The sequence below is a fragment of the Equus quagga genome, chromosome 14 (assembly GCF_021613505.1).
Source record: "Equus quagga isolate Etosha38 chromosome 14, UCLA_HA_Equagga_1.0, whole genome shotgun sequence".
NCBI lineage: Eukaryota > Metazoa > Chordata > Mammalia > Perissodactyla > Equidae > Equus > Equus quagga.
This window is the reverse complement of record NC_060280.1, coordinates 15,889,473-15,904,286: the sequence shown is the minus strand read 5'-3', so window position 1 is coordinate 15,904,286 and position 14,814 is coordinate 15,889,473. Positions and strand designations below refer to the sequence as shown.

Here is a 14,814-nt window from a genome sequence, read left to right as displayed (position 1 = left end):
TTATTTAAATAATATTTAATTATATTTATATAAAATAAAGTTTTAATAATAAAGTGTTTTAGGAATTTTAAAACTTTAAATGAGTTAGGTTTTTTGTAATCTTTCATTGTGTTGTACAGTTTAGTAAAAATCAAGTCAAGCATTGTTTTTTTAGTGACTATCTCAATATACATTTCTATTAAAGTGTTAACATAGATGATAATAGATTTGATTGTCTTGACATTTCATAACCTAAATAAATTACAACAGAAGTTAATTTCGGGTTGTTTTAAGCTTGTTGACATATGTTAATTTGAGCAACTTAATTATTCATACGCAAAGGATGATGATTTTCCTTTTCTTTTTTAAGTAAGTACAGTAATAAGAATCGGAAAAGAGGAACAGAAAGAAAGAAGCTATCGTGAGAGGTGAAATATAGAAAGTAACATTGTAAACTGACATAGGTAAAACATTAAAAGGATTTTTAAGAGTGAATTTTAGCAAAAATTCATTCATCTAATTAAAATTCATAAATAGTGGCAGTTGTAACACCACTGGAGTTCAACAGTCTACCACCCGTATTCTCTGAGCTACTGTAGAGAGTAGAAAAGTGTTTTTAAATGAGTGATCTCTGACATCTTTGGTAAAATATTTTGCTTTGTAAAAACATGATTTTTTGTTTTTCAAAACTTCATTACATGGTTATTATCAAAGCTGTTACACAACTTTTCTTCCTCAGAATACCATGTAATTTCCACTTTCAAGAGGAATCCTCTCGAACAGGCCTTCAGACGGCCCAATGTAAATCTAACCTCCAATCACCTTTTATATCACTACTGGATTGCTGTAAGCCATAAGGCCCCAGCATTCCTGTATGATATCTACCTCAGGATGACTGGAAGAAGCCCAAGGTAATGGTGACTAGCTCTGTCTTATCTGTTCCTCTGACTGTTAAACAGCCCATGCTTACACTAAAATGCTATTAACTCTGTATTTGTTTATGCCTATGATAAGGCTTAATGGCCTTTCATGAATGAGAAGACTCTTGAATTTAAGACTTTGTCAGAAAAGCGAAGGTAGTGTTGTAATTCACTCTATTTTATTCTAAAGTTTGGTTGATAAATTACTGTCATGTGCTGAATTCTAGGACTAACTTTAGATATTGTTTCTGAATAACAAATAACATTCAAAATGCTTTGACGCTTATTTTTCCTACAGGATATTATCTAAATCATTCCTTCAAGATGAATCCTTTAAACCAAGTGTTCAGGCGCCCCAATATTAAGTTCTATTCCAACAACTTATTGCTTCATTATTGGAAGGGTGTCAGACATACAGTACCTGCATTATTGCTCGATCTTGCACTCAGGTTGACAGGTCAGAAGCCGTGGTAAGAAGAATAGGAGTAAATACACTATGTATTGGTAAGGTGGTGGAAGCTTGCTGGAAAGACGAACAGTCGCTAGCATGAGCTTTACCTTTAGCATTACTAACCTGATTAATCACAATCACAATCAATGCTAGGACATTTCTTAGAAATTGGGATATTTGGGGAGGCTAACATGTGGATCTTGTCTAATAGTGCCATTGATCTGCCCAAATCCCATAATATAAGAAATGTCCAACATCAAGATTGTCATTGTTATTATAAGCTGAAATTGAGCCCTTCTCCTCTCCCCCTTCAAAATTTAGGGATGGGGTGATTTTATAGGGGATTAAGGGTAAAATGTTCCTTTGCTTTAAGTAGGTTGTGCAGTTGTATATGAAAAAACATAAAATGTTTCTAGAAAATTAATTGTTTGAATATATCTCAGCTGCCCATTCAGCTTATAATATGGTAATTACAGTTTCTGACTAATTTTCCAGGTTGAAAATGTCATAGTTTTATTAAAAAGTTAATAACAAATGGAAAACTTTCTATTTTCTTATAGTTGTTATAATAGCCTTTCTTCTCTCTTTTCTTTTTTATTGAAACCTCACAAACTTAAATAAAATCCTCCTACTGTCTTACCAAAATTATAGTGAAATGTACTATAAAAATATTTATTTTTTTTAACTACATTGGCATTACAGTGGAGCCTTTGATTGGAGAGTTCAGGATTTGAGTATTTATGTATAAAGAAGATGCTGATTCCAGAACTTCCATCAACTGCTCAAAAAATAAAAGTGAGGTATCTGCCAGTTATAGTGTATCAGGATCTGAGTTACTTGTAGGAATTTTCTGTGGATTCAGTTGTCCATTATGTTTCAAACTCTATATGTTAAATATTGAAATATGTGAGAGGGTTGAATTGAACAGCTTTAGAATGGGTAAAGAAATACTTAACGGAAGAAAGACACAGAATACATCAAAGTTATTTTCAAGGGTTTCTGGAATGATCTGCAAGTGTGGTATTTGTCATTGGCAACATTCTTTCATGGCTAAAAAGCAAATGTAAAATTTATGAGTGATGGCAAATGCATGTTTTCTTGATATTAATAAAGTTCTCACAAGTTAGAGCAGAAAAGTCAAAATTAGGTCAAAAAATTACAAGAGGTTAAATAAATCACAATGCCTTACACAGAAAAAAGGAGCTTAGTAAACTTAAAAAAAGGAGTGAATAGCCAAAATTATTAAATAATTTATAGTAGGTGTTGCAACGTAACAAGCCGTCTCAAACTTAGAGGCTTGAAAGCAGCAGCAGTCATTTTATTATTTCTTTTAATTATTATTTCTCTCGGGATCAGGAATTCGGGAGGGAATCAGCTGGGCATTTTCGGCTTGGGGATGTTTCATGTGGTTGCGGTCAGAAGGAGCTGAAGCAGGGTTGGTGCAGTGGAACAGCTAGTATCACTCTCTTAATACGGTGTCAGGATCTCTTCATAGAGTCTCTTTACAAGCACTTAGCGGCAGCCTTAGGAGAACTGGACTGCTGGCTTACATGGTGACTGAAGGCTTCAAGGAGAATATTTTAGCAGGCAAGGTGGAAGTTACATTCATTTTCTGACCTACCTATGGAAATCATGCAGCACCCACTTCCACCTCATTCTTTTAGTTGCAGGCGAGTCATAAGTCCTCCGAGATTCGAGGAAAGGGGGTGTGAGAATGGTCAAGATCATGTTGTAAATAAGCAAGTGAGATGAAAGAAATTGTTGTGGCTGTTTTTGGAAAGTGCAATCTGCTGCAGTCAGCCTTCTGGACAGAATAATTCATACTCCTCCCACATGGAAAATACACTTGCTACTTCCCCTCAAGACCCCTCTGGCATCAGCCTGACGCCAGTGTTTGGTCAACTGTATCTGGTGCAACCGTGGATGAGGCTCTTTAGGAGTGGTTTTACAAGTATAGTTCCTGAGTATTGGTCTGAAAGCCTGTGAATTAAAGCAACCAATTTCCAGCTTGCCATATACCCACTATGTAACGGGTGAGACAAAATTGTCTAAAATGACTTTAGACAATCTTGTTCAAAAAGAGAGAAAATGGGAGGCACACAGCAATCACTGGTCCATAACAGTTCTATCTTCCAGCCAGATATATATATATGTTTTTAGCCAGATATATTTTGATGGCTCCTTAATTAGGGCTCAGTCCTACTCTCTTGGAATTCTCCATGGCTCTTAGCTCTGCTCTCTGAGTCATTTTCTTTTTCCAGAAAAAAAAATTGGCCTGTGTTTGCAACTGAATAACCTTCTTACTGGATTTCCTGCTCATAAAATGTTGGGAGGCCCCAAGGCAGGGACCGGCAAACTTTTTCTGTAAAGGGCCATATGGTTTCTGTTGTACATACTTAACTCTGCTGCTAAATGTAGCTGTCACCTTGCAACTACTCAGTTGTGCAGTGATAGACAATATGTAAATGAATAAGCATGATTGTGTTCCAGTTAAACTTTATTTACAAAAACAGGTGGATTTGGACCCTAGGCTCAGGTTTGCTGACCCTTGATCCAGAGGCCTCTTCATTTTATACTGTCTCTGTCCCTTTAAGTGTAAGCTGGTAGCGTTCCTTTTAAAACTGTGGGTTTCCTGTGTATCTGTTTTGAAACAATCAGCTTCATTAGACCAAAGCCATACCCACAGATCTCTTTGAGACATGCCCTTGTCTATCTTGGGTTCCTTATGAGGTTGCTATGGGACAATACCCTTAGATCTTAGATCCTTGCCTCTTAAACAGTAGGTTTCTATAAGACGTTTCTTTAAGATCTGGAACGAGCCTTTTTTTGTCTGAAAGATTCTGAGGTACTACCTTAAATCTTTCCGAGGTCTTAACGAAGACTCTTGCATCCGTATTCTGGATTTGATCTATGCTCAGAAGCCATTTCTTAATTCCCGGCTGGCATTTTATATTTCCTCCAAATTCCACTCAAAATAGTTCATTTTTTAAGACCATCTTTGTCCTCTTTGAGCAGATCATCTTGGCTAGATCACTGAGTTTATTAGGTACAGTTTCTCTTTCCCGTGTTAACGCAGGTGACACTTTTGTTCTTCCAACTTCCAACAATATTTTCCTCACTGTTCTTTAAGCCCTTACCAATAGCTTCCTTAAAGCCCTTTAAGGCTTCTTTTAGCGTTCTTTTCTTGGTCCTTCCAGGTTTCACCAAAAGTCTCCTCAAGGGCCTTCCAGATTCTGTCTGCCACCTGATCCTAAAGCCAATACTACATGCCTTAGGTTTCATTATAGCAGCCCCTTGCTCCCCGTGCTAAGATCTGTGCCTGTTATCTGTCCTGCTTGGCATATCATCTCAAACTTAGTATCTTAAAACAATCATTTTCTTTATCTCTCATGACTTCTATGCATCAGGAATTCTAGAAGACTTTGGCTAGGTGGTTCTGGTTCCTGGTCTTTTAAGTGGTTGCAGTGAGATAGGGCCAGGAGCAAGTACTCTGTGGAGGAGTGGTAAGGGAGAGAAAGCGTGCAAAGCAGCTGGCGGGGCTGGGCATCTTTCTCTCTTCATGTAGTCTCAGAGCCTCTCTGTGTGGTCTTTCCACATGGACTAGTTTGGGCTTCCTCACAGCATGGCAGCCTCAGGGGGTGCTGGACAGCACACATGGCGACTGAAGCTTCAAGGGTGAGTATTCCACAGAGCAAGGCAGACAGCTCTTCACCTTTTCTTACCTGCCCTTGGCAGTCACACAGTATCGTTTCCGCCTCATTCTGTTGGTTGTAAATTACCTTCAGCTCTTGACAGAAAGATAGTCAAGGTGAGCATGTAGGATGGAAGATAATATTGCAGCCACTTTTGGAAATTAAAGTCTGCTCCAAATAGGAAACGTGAAACAAAGAATCTTCTTACCTGAGGTTTGTCCTGTGTGAGCCTTTCTAAGTATCAAAGCAGGAATGATCCTTGACCTCTGGGAGCTCGTAGTCTAAAGGCAGCAAGAGATGTAAAGGTTTTTTGTTTAAGTAATTTTACAAATGTCAAATACAAAATCTTATAATTTATATTATTTAATTTGTTCAGATACTTACCGAGCAGGCTACAGGCTTTATACCTTATATTGGGGCCTTAATATAATGCCTATTTCCACATTGAACTAATGTTAATCATGTCATTCATGATGTCTATTTTACTCATTTACATTATTCTGAGTGTCAGCAGATAAAAATCTGACTTGTTATATCTATCTTGACATAATTATGAAAAGTACAACTCAGATATGCATCATATGGATTCCTGGTTAATAGTCATTGGGATCAAGGATGCATGATATTATTGCATGTAGAAGGAGTATAAATTATTCACTCTAGCTCTTGAACTACAGTAGATATTTCGTGACTTAAAAATGACATTTAAATAAAATGGTTCCATGGTCTTGTATTTTATTTAGCTTAACTCTCTCTAGCTTAATTTCTCTGAAGCTGACATTTTTTTTTATCTGGGTGATTCTCAGCGAAGGACAATTTTGGCCCCCTCACGAGACTTTTATTTGACAGTATTTGGAGATGTTTTTAGTTATCACAGCTGGGGGAGGGCTGCTGCTGTTATCTGTTGTGTAGAGGCCAGGGGTGCAGCCAAGCATCCTACAGTGCGCAAGACAGCCCCCACCACAAAGAATTATGTAGTGCCGAAGTTGAGAAACCCTAGACTAGATGACCATTAAGATCTTACCCTACACTCTAAAGAATTGTGATTGATTACTTTTTGCGGGTTTCCATAATAAGTAATAAATACTCAGAACATACATGGCAGTGTAGCCCCAGGCATCTGCTCTTATGACATATTTAACCAAAGAATGATGGTGCAAAATTTTAAGTTTCCTTTTATCCTCCATAGTATTCAATCTAGTACTTTTCTTTCTTTTGTTTTTTTAGGAAGATTAGCCCTGAGCTAACTACTGCCAGTCCTCCTCTTTTTGCTGAGGAAGACTGGCCCTGAGCTAACATCCATGCCCATCTTCCTCTACTTTATATGTGGGACGCCTACTACAGCATGGCTTGCCAAGCGGTCCTGTGTCCGCACCCGGGATCCGAACCCACGAATCCCGGGCTGCTGAGAAGCGGAACGTGCAAACTTAACCGCTGTACCACCGGGCCGGCCCCTATTTCTTGATAAATATTCTGTGAGCTTGGGGTTGGCCCCATGGCTGAGTGGTTAAGTTCCCATACTCCACTTCAGTGGCCTGGGGTTTGCTGATTTGGATCCTGGGTGTGGACCTGTGCATCGCTCATCAAGCCCCATACTGTGGCAGCAGCCCATGTAGAACTAGAATGACTGACAACTAGGATATGCAAACCATGTATTGGGGCTTTGGGGAGAAGGAAAAAAAAAGGAAGATTGGCAACAGATGTTAGCTCAAAAAACTCCCTCATCTATTTAAAAAAAAAAGTTCTATGAAGTTCACACATATGTGGCCGTTCAAAGTTCCTTCCTCCCCTCCAATTTTTTGTTGTAATTATTTTGGAATGGCTGAATCAGTGATTGGCTTTAGAGTAATTTCATCACTTGAATGAAGTAATTTCATCACTTGAATGAATCTGAAGATAAAACTAGGTGAGAATTGGCAGTGGAAAAGGAGTAAGGAAGAAAATCTTTTTAATAAGATGCATGTTAGAAAACCACGTTAACCAACTATGTGTATGTATGTGATTCAAGTCTACTGGCTGTGACAGTGGATATTGATTTAATTAAATCTGTTATATCTTGTTTATTTTTAGGAAAAAAAATGTCTAATCTCTTTTCTAAAAGCGGCATGTCTTGCTTTTTTCACCCCAAGTGTTTTCTATCTATAGAAACGATTTCTGTCCAGATATAGCCTCTGAGGCTTAATAATTCTTTTTGTGTGTAATGGAGGTTTTATTTTGGAATTATGTTTTTTAACTATAGTTTTTCTTTTGATAGTCCATGTTGCCTCATTTTCTCTCAATAATCTGGTTTCATGATTTCTTTCTAAAAGTATTGACTGTATCATCAGGATTGCTTAGCTAATGTTACTCTTTAGACGCCCCCCCCCCCCCCCGCAATGTTCTGAATTTCTGCTATTTCCCTCATTTCTAAAGACCTTAATTCTGGGACTTACTAAACTACATGTAATGCTAATCCTTATTGTGGGAATATAAATGAATTCTTTTTAAGTATCTCTCCACAAATTATTTTTCTGTTTCTCAGAGGTTAGGAGGTTTGGGTGTGTGTTTTCTTTCAAAAAGTTTTTCCTTCCCTTTTCCTACTGATTCTAGGTAATCGTTATTGTATAGCTGTTACTGCTGAGACTGGGGTTATGATATCAATGACTTACAATGAGCCATGCTAAAATGACATGATTTCAAGATTAAGGCCCCTCACCCCTTTAAAAAGAAACAAAAAATATTGAACTCCCTCATGTCTATAAGGATGGATATTGGGGATTTGGAGAGATGAGTGAATATCTTGAATATCTATTTCAGAAAGTTTTCAACATGAGTCATTGATTTCATGGCACATTCAGATGATCAAGAGTGGTACCTATCAGTATTAAAGAGAAAGTTATTTAAAATATATAGAAAGAGAGTTGATTAAATGGCAAAGGAATATTTCTGTATACTTTGCTTCTGTGATGCTGAAGAGTTGAACTAATATAATACATTATATTGTGAATTCACAGGAAATCTTAGTAAATGCAGCTGAACTAAAATGTGGTCAAAGGAACAAAAGGCAAGGGCATTCTAATTGAATCCATTTACTTGCTTAGTATTGTCTATAGAAAATTTGACCTTAAAATATTATATTTCCTTTGAAAATTAATTTCGTATATAAGCAGAACTCTGTGTAGGTAGTATTAAATTCATTTGCTGCTGCTTAAAAAAATTTCTTTTCCATTTTGGATTTATGAAATGTTCTTCCAGGATGCAGAAATATTCTTATTGCCTGCTGGTTTGGTACACTTACTGAATTATGTATTATAGTTTTACCATTAATGTCTCAATATAGAAACTGGTACCCTGGGTGGTGGTGATACTTTTCCTAATCTGTGCAAAATATGAATCTGTCAATTTTTCTTATAATACAGGATGATGAAAACAATAACTCGTCTTCACAGAGCTATGGTGTTTCTTGAATATTTCACAAGTCATTCTTGGGTTTGGAATACTGACAATGTCAATATGCTAATGAATCAACTAAACCCTGAAGATAAGAAGGCAAGTATTTTCTGTTTTATATTAGATAATAAGTAGCATGCTAATTAGAGAACCATTACCAACCTGAGAAATAATTGGGTGTTTTCCACAGCCATTATGCAACAAGAAAGTCGTTGATCTATTTATAGTCTCTCATTAAAGCCTCAATCATAGTTGTTGGTGGTGAAATTAAATTGCCTTGCCTTAGAATTTATAAGGTAAGTATTTGAGAGTGGCTGAGGTATTTTCAAAGTATGATCGAAACGTTGATTCTCTTTTTCCTTTTAATGTCAGGTTCAAAGAGAACTTTGACTTCTTTATGCATTTTTTCCCCAAAACACTTTGTTTTCTTTGAGTTTTGAGGAAAACATTCTCTCAGAAGTTGTTTTTCAATATACTGTTTTACTTTTCATCATTTGACATTCTGCTGTCTGTTGTTAGTTTGAAACTTAAACTCTGTGTGTGTGTTCTTTTTGAGGTTACCTTAGATATTTTAATGTGTATACCTAACAAAGTCTAAATTAAGCAATTTCGCTAGCCTCTTCCTTGGTGATGTTTAGGACCTGAAAATATTGTAGCTGTGAGTACCACCTCCGCTACCACTAACTTACATAGTTACACATTACTTTAGTTCTCTAGTTAAGCCTCATAAGTAGAAATGATTATTTTGTTCAGTTTTATTTAGATTTATCTATGTATTTACCAATGTCTTTGCTATCAGATCTTTGAGATCATTTTCTTTCTCCTTGAAATATATCCAGAATAGCAGAATATGTTTAGTAGGGGTTTGTTAGTAGTGAACTCTTGGTCTTTGTTTGTCTAACATGTCTTTCTTTCACTCTTGTTTCTCTAACATGGTTTCAGCACATTGAAGAAAGCTTTCATTTTCTGTTCTGTCTTGTGCTGTTGCTGTTGAGAAGTCAGTCTAATTTGCTGCTGCTTTCTGAATGATCTGTTATTCCTGGCTCCTGTTCAGAGTTTTCTGTATGTTTGATGTTCCACGGTTTCACAATGAATGTGGCTGTAATTTAGAAAAATTTATTCTGTTTCAGTTGGACTTCCTGGATCTGAAGTTTGATGTTTTTTAGCACTTCAGGGAAATAACTATTGTTTCTTCAAATATTGCCTCATCACCATTCTCTTATCTTGTTGTGAAATTTTAGTATACGTTAGATCATTCTCTCCTCCAGGTCTTTTAACTTTAATTCCGTGTTTTGTATCTGTTTCTGGCCTGCAATCTAGATAATTCGTTAAAGTGCTATGGCAGTGTACAACTGTGTCTAAACCATCAACTGAATTTTAGGTTTCAGTTGCTATATTTTTATTTTTAGAAGTTCAATTTATTTTTCAAATCTTACAGACATTTCTTAATCTTTAGAATTTTTTTCTTGAAACATGTTAAGCATAATTGTTTTAAATTCTGTTTCTTATCATTCAGACTTTGAAGGGCTGTGCACCATCCGGTCTGTCCTCTGTGGTTGAAGCTGGGCCTCACTCATGACCCCTTGTTTCTTTGTTTTTTGTTGTTGTTTGTTTGACTGTGAATTCATATTCCTTGAGGATTTCTGTGGGAATTTTTTGAAGCCTAGATTGAAATTGCAGTTTTCCAATGAGGATTTGCCTTTGCTTCCACCAATAGCCTGGTCACTATTAGCATTAACTAGCCAGGTGGCATTAACAAATCAGGACCACTTTAACATATCTGATTGGATTTTTAGCATAACTCAGGTAAATATAGACCTTAAATAGAGTGTAGGGCTGGTTCATGATTATAGTTTCTCAAAGGAGTTTTTTTTTTCCCTCATCTTCCCAGTACCAGCTTCCTTTCTCTTCTCACATCTTTAAAAAAGTTTTTTTTTTTAAAGATTTTATTTTTTATTTTTTCTTCTTCTCCCCAAAGCCCCCCAGTACCTTCTAGTTGTGCCATGTGGGATGCCACCTCAGCATGGCCTGATGAGCGGTGCCATGTCTGCGCCAGAATCCGAACCGGCAAAACCCTGGGCTGCCAAAGCAGAGCACGTGAACTTAACCACTGGGCCACCGGGCTGGCCTCCAAAAAGTTTTTTAATAATGTTTTATTTAACCCGGTATATCCAAAATAATATATAATTTGAACAACATTTTAAGAATCATTTAAAATTTAAAAAATTATTTAAGGCGCCGGCTCTGTGGCCGAGTGGTTAAGTTCGTGCGCTCCGCTGTGGCGGCCCAGGGTTCAGATCCTGGGCGTGGACATGGCACTGCTCGTCAGGCCACATCGAGGCGGCGTCTCACATCCCACAACTAGAAAGACCTGCAGCTAAGATATACAACTATGTACAGGGCGGGTTTGGGGAGATAAAGCAGAAAAACAAAAAAACATTGGCAACAGTTGTTAGCCCAAGTGCCATTCTTTAAAAAAACAAAAAAATTTATTTAAGAGATATTTTACTTTGTATTTTTCATACTGACCCTTTGAAACCCAGTGTGCATTTTATACTCCACAACACATCTCAGTTCAAACTAGCCACATTTCAGGTGCCCAAGAGCTGCATGTGGCTTGTGCCTACCATATTGGGCAGTGAGATCTAGTCCATTCTACTAGTTCTGCATGACAGACCTCCTCAAGTGTGCTGTTTCTCTGCCCACTTCTGTGTGTGGTAGATTTACTTCTTTTTTACCCTTGCTGTAAGGATACAACTTTTTGGGTTCTTATCTTTTTGCAGGAGTATTCTGTAAGACTCAACTTATGGGGCCATAGGCTTTATATAACCAGTCTTCCTCTCTACCTGCAGCCTGGTATCTGAGTTACCAGGGTCCTGCAGATAACCTCAGGTTGAAAGATTTATGGCTTCTGCTAAATCTAACTTTCTCCACCCCCAGCCTCAACACATGTATCCCAGTGCACAACACATACTGCTCAATGGATTGTTAGCAAGTGGGTGCCTGGGTGAAGACATAGAACGTTGTTACCCCCAGAAGATCCCGTCATGCCCCCTTCCAATCCCGACCTCCTCTCTTTTCCCAAAAGTAACTCCATCTTGAACTGTCACACTAAATGTTAGTTTTATCCAATTTTTGACTTTACACAAATGGTATTGTACGGTATTTTTTATTCTTCTGTTGATAAACATTTATTTCCAGTTGTTGGCTCTTGGGAATAATTCTGTGAACCATGTGTACACATTTGTGTAGAACGTATATTTAAAAATAGAATAGCTGAGTCAAAGGGTCTTCATACGTTTAGTAGATAATACCAAATAGTTTTCTAAAGTGGTTGTATCAGTTTACATTCCAAGTGGCAGTGTATGAGAGTTCCTGTTAATCCACATCCTGCCCAGTATTTGGCATTTTAATTTTTTATTTTAGCCACTTTGGTGGGTGTGTAGTGGTGTCTCAATGTGATTTTAGTTGCATTTCGTATTACATAAAAAGCTTATGTAGAAAAGGCAAAAGTCAATAATCCTATTGAAAAATGAGCTAAAGAGACGAACATTTTATAGAAAAGTAACTGCAAATGATTTCTTAACCATTTGAAAAGATATTTAACCCCGCTCATACCAATGGAAATGCAAATTAAAACTATATTGAGATATTTACTATTTGTCAGATTTGCAAAAATGTAAACTTTGCCAGCATACTGTGGTGAGGCCTTGAGCAAAGGGACGTTCCCATACATTGCTGGTAGAAATCTCTTTCTTCATCCTTTTATTTTCAACTTTTCTGTATTCTTATCTTTCAGATATTTCTCTTATAAGCGGCATATAGGATTTTTTTTCAGTCTGACAGTTTTTGACCCTTAATTGGAAGATTTAATCCATAATGTAATTCCTGATAATTTTGGATTTAAATCTGACTCTTAGTACTTTCCTATTTGTCCGACCTGTTTTAAGCTCCTTTTTCTTTTCTTTTTTGCCTTTTTTGAGGTTATCTTTTACAATTCCTTATTTTCCCATCTGTGTTGGTTACATAGAAATAGATTCTTTTTCACTTGTTTGGGTAGCTTACTCTAGAGGTGACAACCTCCTTTCTTAATTTATCAAGGTCTAACAATATTGATACTTGCACCTTTTCTTGGACAATGCAAGGATTAACATCTATCTGCTATTATTACTACCTATTTTAATACTGTGTATGTGGCTCAAAACCATTATTCTTATTACAATCTGTTCAGTAAGTATTCATATAGATTTACTAGCATAATTGTCCTTTTATTATAAAGCTCTTCATTTTTTCCTCATCTCCAGACTTCGATCTGGAGTCATTTTCATTCTGTGTAAAGAATACCCTTTAGTGTACTTCCTCTAGTGTGGGTCTGCTGCTGGTAGCAGATTGTCTCAGTTTTTATTTTTCTGGAAACATCTTTCTTTTTCAAAGATATTTATGCTGGTATAGAATTCCACTTTAGCAGTTTTCTTTGAGCACTGGGGAGACGTCTTCTCTTAGTCTTTTGGCTTCCCAGTGCCTGTTTTGAAAAGTCAGCTGTCAGTCTAGCAGTTGTCCTTTGGAGGTAATCTGTATGGCCTTTTTCTGACATCTTGAAAATTTTGCTCTTTGACTTTCAACAGTTTTTCTCTGATATGCCCAATATGTGTGTGCATGTGGTGTATGTATGTTTTGAATGTGTGGCTTGATGTCTCATCATTTGTGGAAAATTTCTGGCCATTGTCTTCTAAGATATTGCTTCTGTTCCATTCTTTTTCACTCTTCCTGTGGGAACCCAATTGCACATACATGAGACCTCATATCTTATATCTTAAGTCAAGTCTCCATTTTATTTCACTTACTTTAATGTTTTATTTATGGTAGCTTCTTTTTTGTTTAGAACTTGCTTTTTTCAGATAAGTGATGGTATATAGTAAATAATCTATCACAATGACAAAAATTATCTGATTGTGTGTGGAGGAGCACTGAGCAGTGCATAGCCCTCTTATTTTGTCATGAAATAGCATTTTTGTAAGGTTTTCTTTTCTGCATTTATCTACTCTTTGCATCAAATGGTTGTTACTGTTGTCTAAACTCGTAAGCCAGCTTTCATAATGTATTCTTTCTCTTGATGTCCCTACTATTTGCTAGGAAAATTAATCCATGTGGTATGCAGGATGTTTAAGAAGAGAGGAGATACTGTAGGTAGAAGAAACTGGAAATAATGTATCAATACATGTATAAATGAGGAATACATAGACCCATTTGGACAATAGGATTTTGTCTTTTTTTTTTTTAATGGTGCAGGCTTTCTCCTTACACTTCATATAATCTTTGTTAGGTGCTGACATGAGTTTTTGGATTATCTTCTCCAATGTTTCTGTGTTTAATGGAAAGTAGGGAATAGGAAGGAACTTTTTTGTGAAAGCAGTAAGACTTTAAAAGTTAATACTGTAAACATTTTGTAATCATGTCGTTTGGAATTAGCCTTTAGAAAAAGTATGAATTTCTGACTAGTTGTGAAGAAAATTAAGAAAGTGGCCAGTAACTTTTTTGTTTATGTAGACCTTTAATATTGATGTACGGCAGTTACATTGGGCAGAATATATAGAGAACTACTGCATGGGAACTAAGAAATATGTGTTGAATGAAGAAATGTCTGGCCTCCCTGCAGCTAGAAAACATCTGAACAAGTAAGTTTTACATGGGTTTAATTTCATTTTCTCTTCCTTTTGAAATATTACACATCGGTTGTTTTTGGTAAGCGGGTATATTGAATGAAAGATACTATGCTAATAATCTATTGTATTTAGGAAAAGTACTTACCTTTGGACTGGAACTGAGGTAGTGTTGGTTTAGCCTGAGATTGCTGAAATTTACTGTCTTCATCAGTTTGTACTGTTCCTTAGCACTATGTTCAGGTGGAATTTAGTTTTAAAAATCACTATTATCTTCCCTTATATTGCTACAGAAGAAGTAAAGATTAGGAGAAAGTAAAAATGTATTTGAAACTGGAGGTAATTTATTTATTTAAAGTTTTTTTTACCCTACTCAAATACATCTTTGGAAGAGGAAAAGAGATATAATAATACGTCATTCGGCATGGAATTTTCTTTGTTTATAAGATAGAGTTACAATTATTCTGTTAGTCTCTTTATAAAAGTAATACATAACTGATTGTTTAAAAAAAAACCTCAGAAAATAGAGAAGGAAAAATCACTGTTAATCCGTCATTCAGAGATGCAGTTAATTTTAATAGTAATCTCCTTTATTGTAGTTTCTTAGACAATTTTTATAACAGTTTTCAAGACTTTCATAATATTCTTCTCATGCCTCCAACTCTAAGAGGCTTTGCCAGGCA

At 36.4% G+C, this 14,814-nt stretch overlaps 1 protein-coding gene across 3 annotated transcripts in view; it reads left to right on the top strand.

Annotated features, from left to right (window-relative positions):
* FAR1 (fatty acyl-CoA reductase 1) overlaps positions 1–14,814 on the top strand; it is a 75,326-nt gene that overhangs the window by 56,696 nt on the left and 3,816 nt on the right. For 2 of the 3 annotated variants that reach the window (XM_046685956.1, XM_046685953.1), the window contains 3 exons: positions 719–890; positions 8,441–8,570; positions 14,019–14,146. In XM_046685956.1, the coding sequence (XP_046541912.1) occupies positions 719–890; positions 8,441–8,570; positions 14,019–14,146 (430 nt within the window). Of the gene's footprint in view, positions 1–718; positions 891–1,197; positions 1,370–8,440; positions 8,571–14,018; positions 14,147–14,814 lie in introns of all 3 variants that reach the window. The other variant, XM_046685954.1, reaches the window with a different exon arrangement.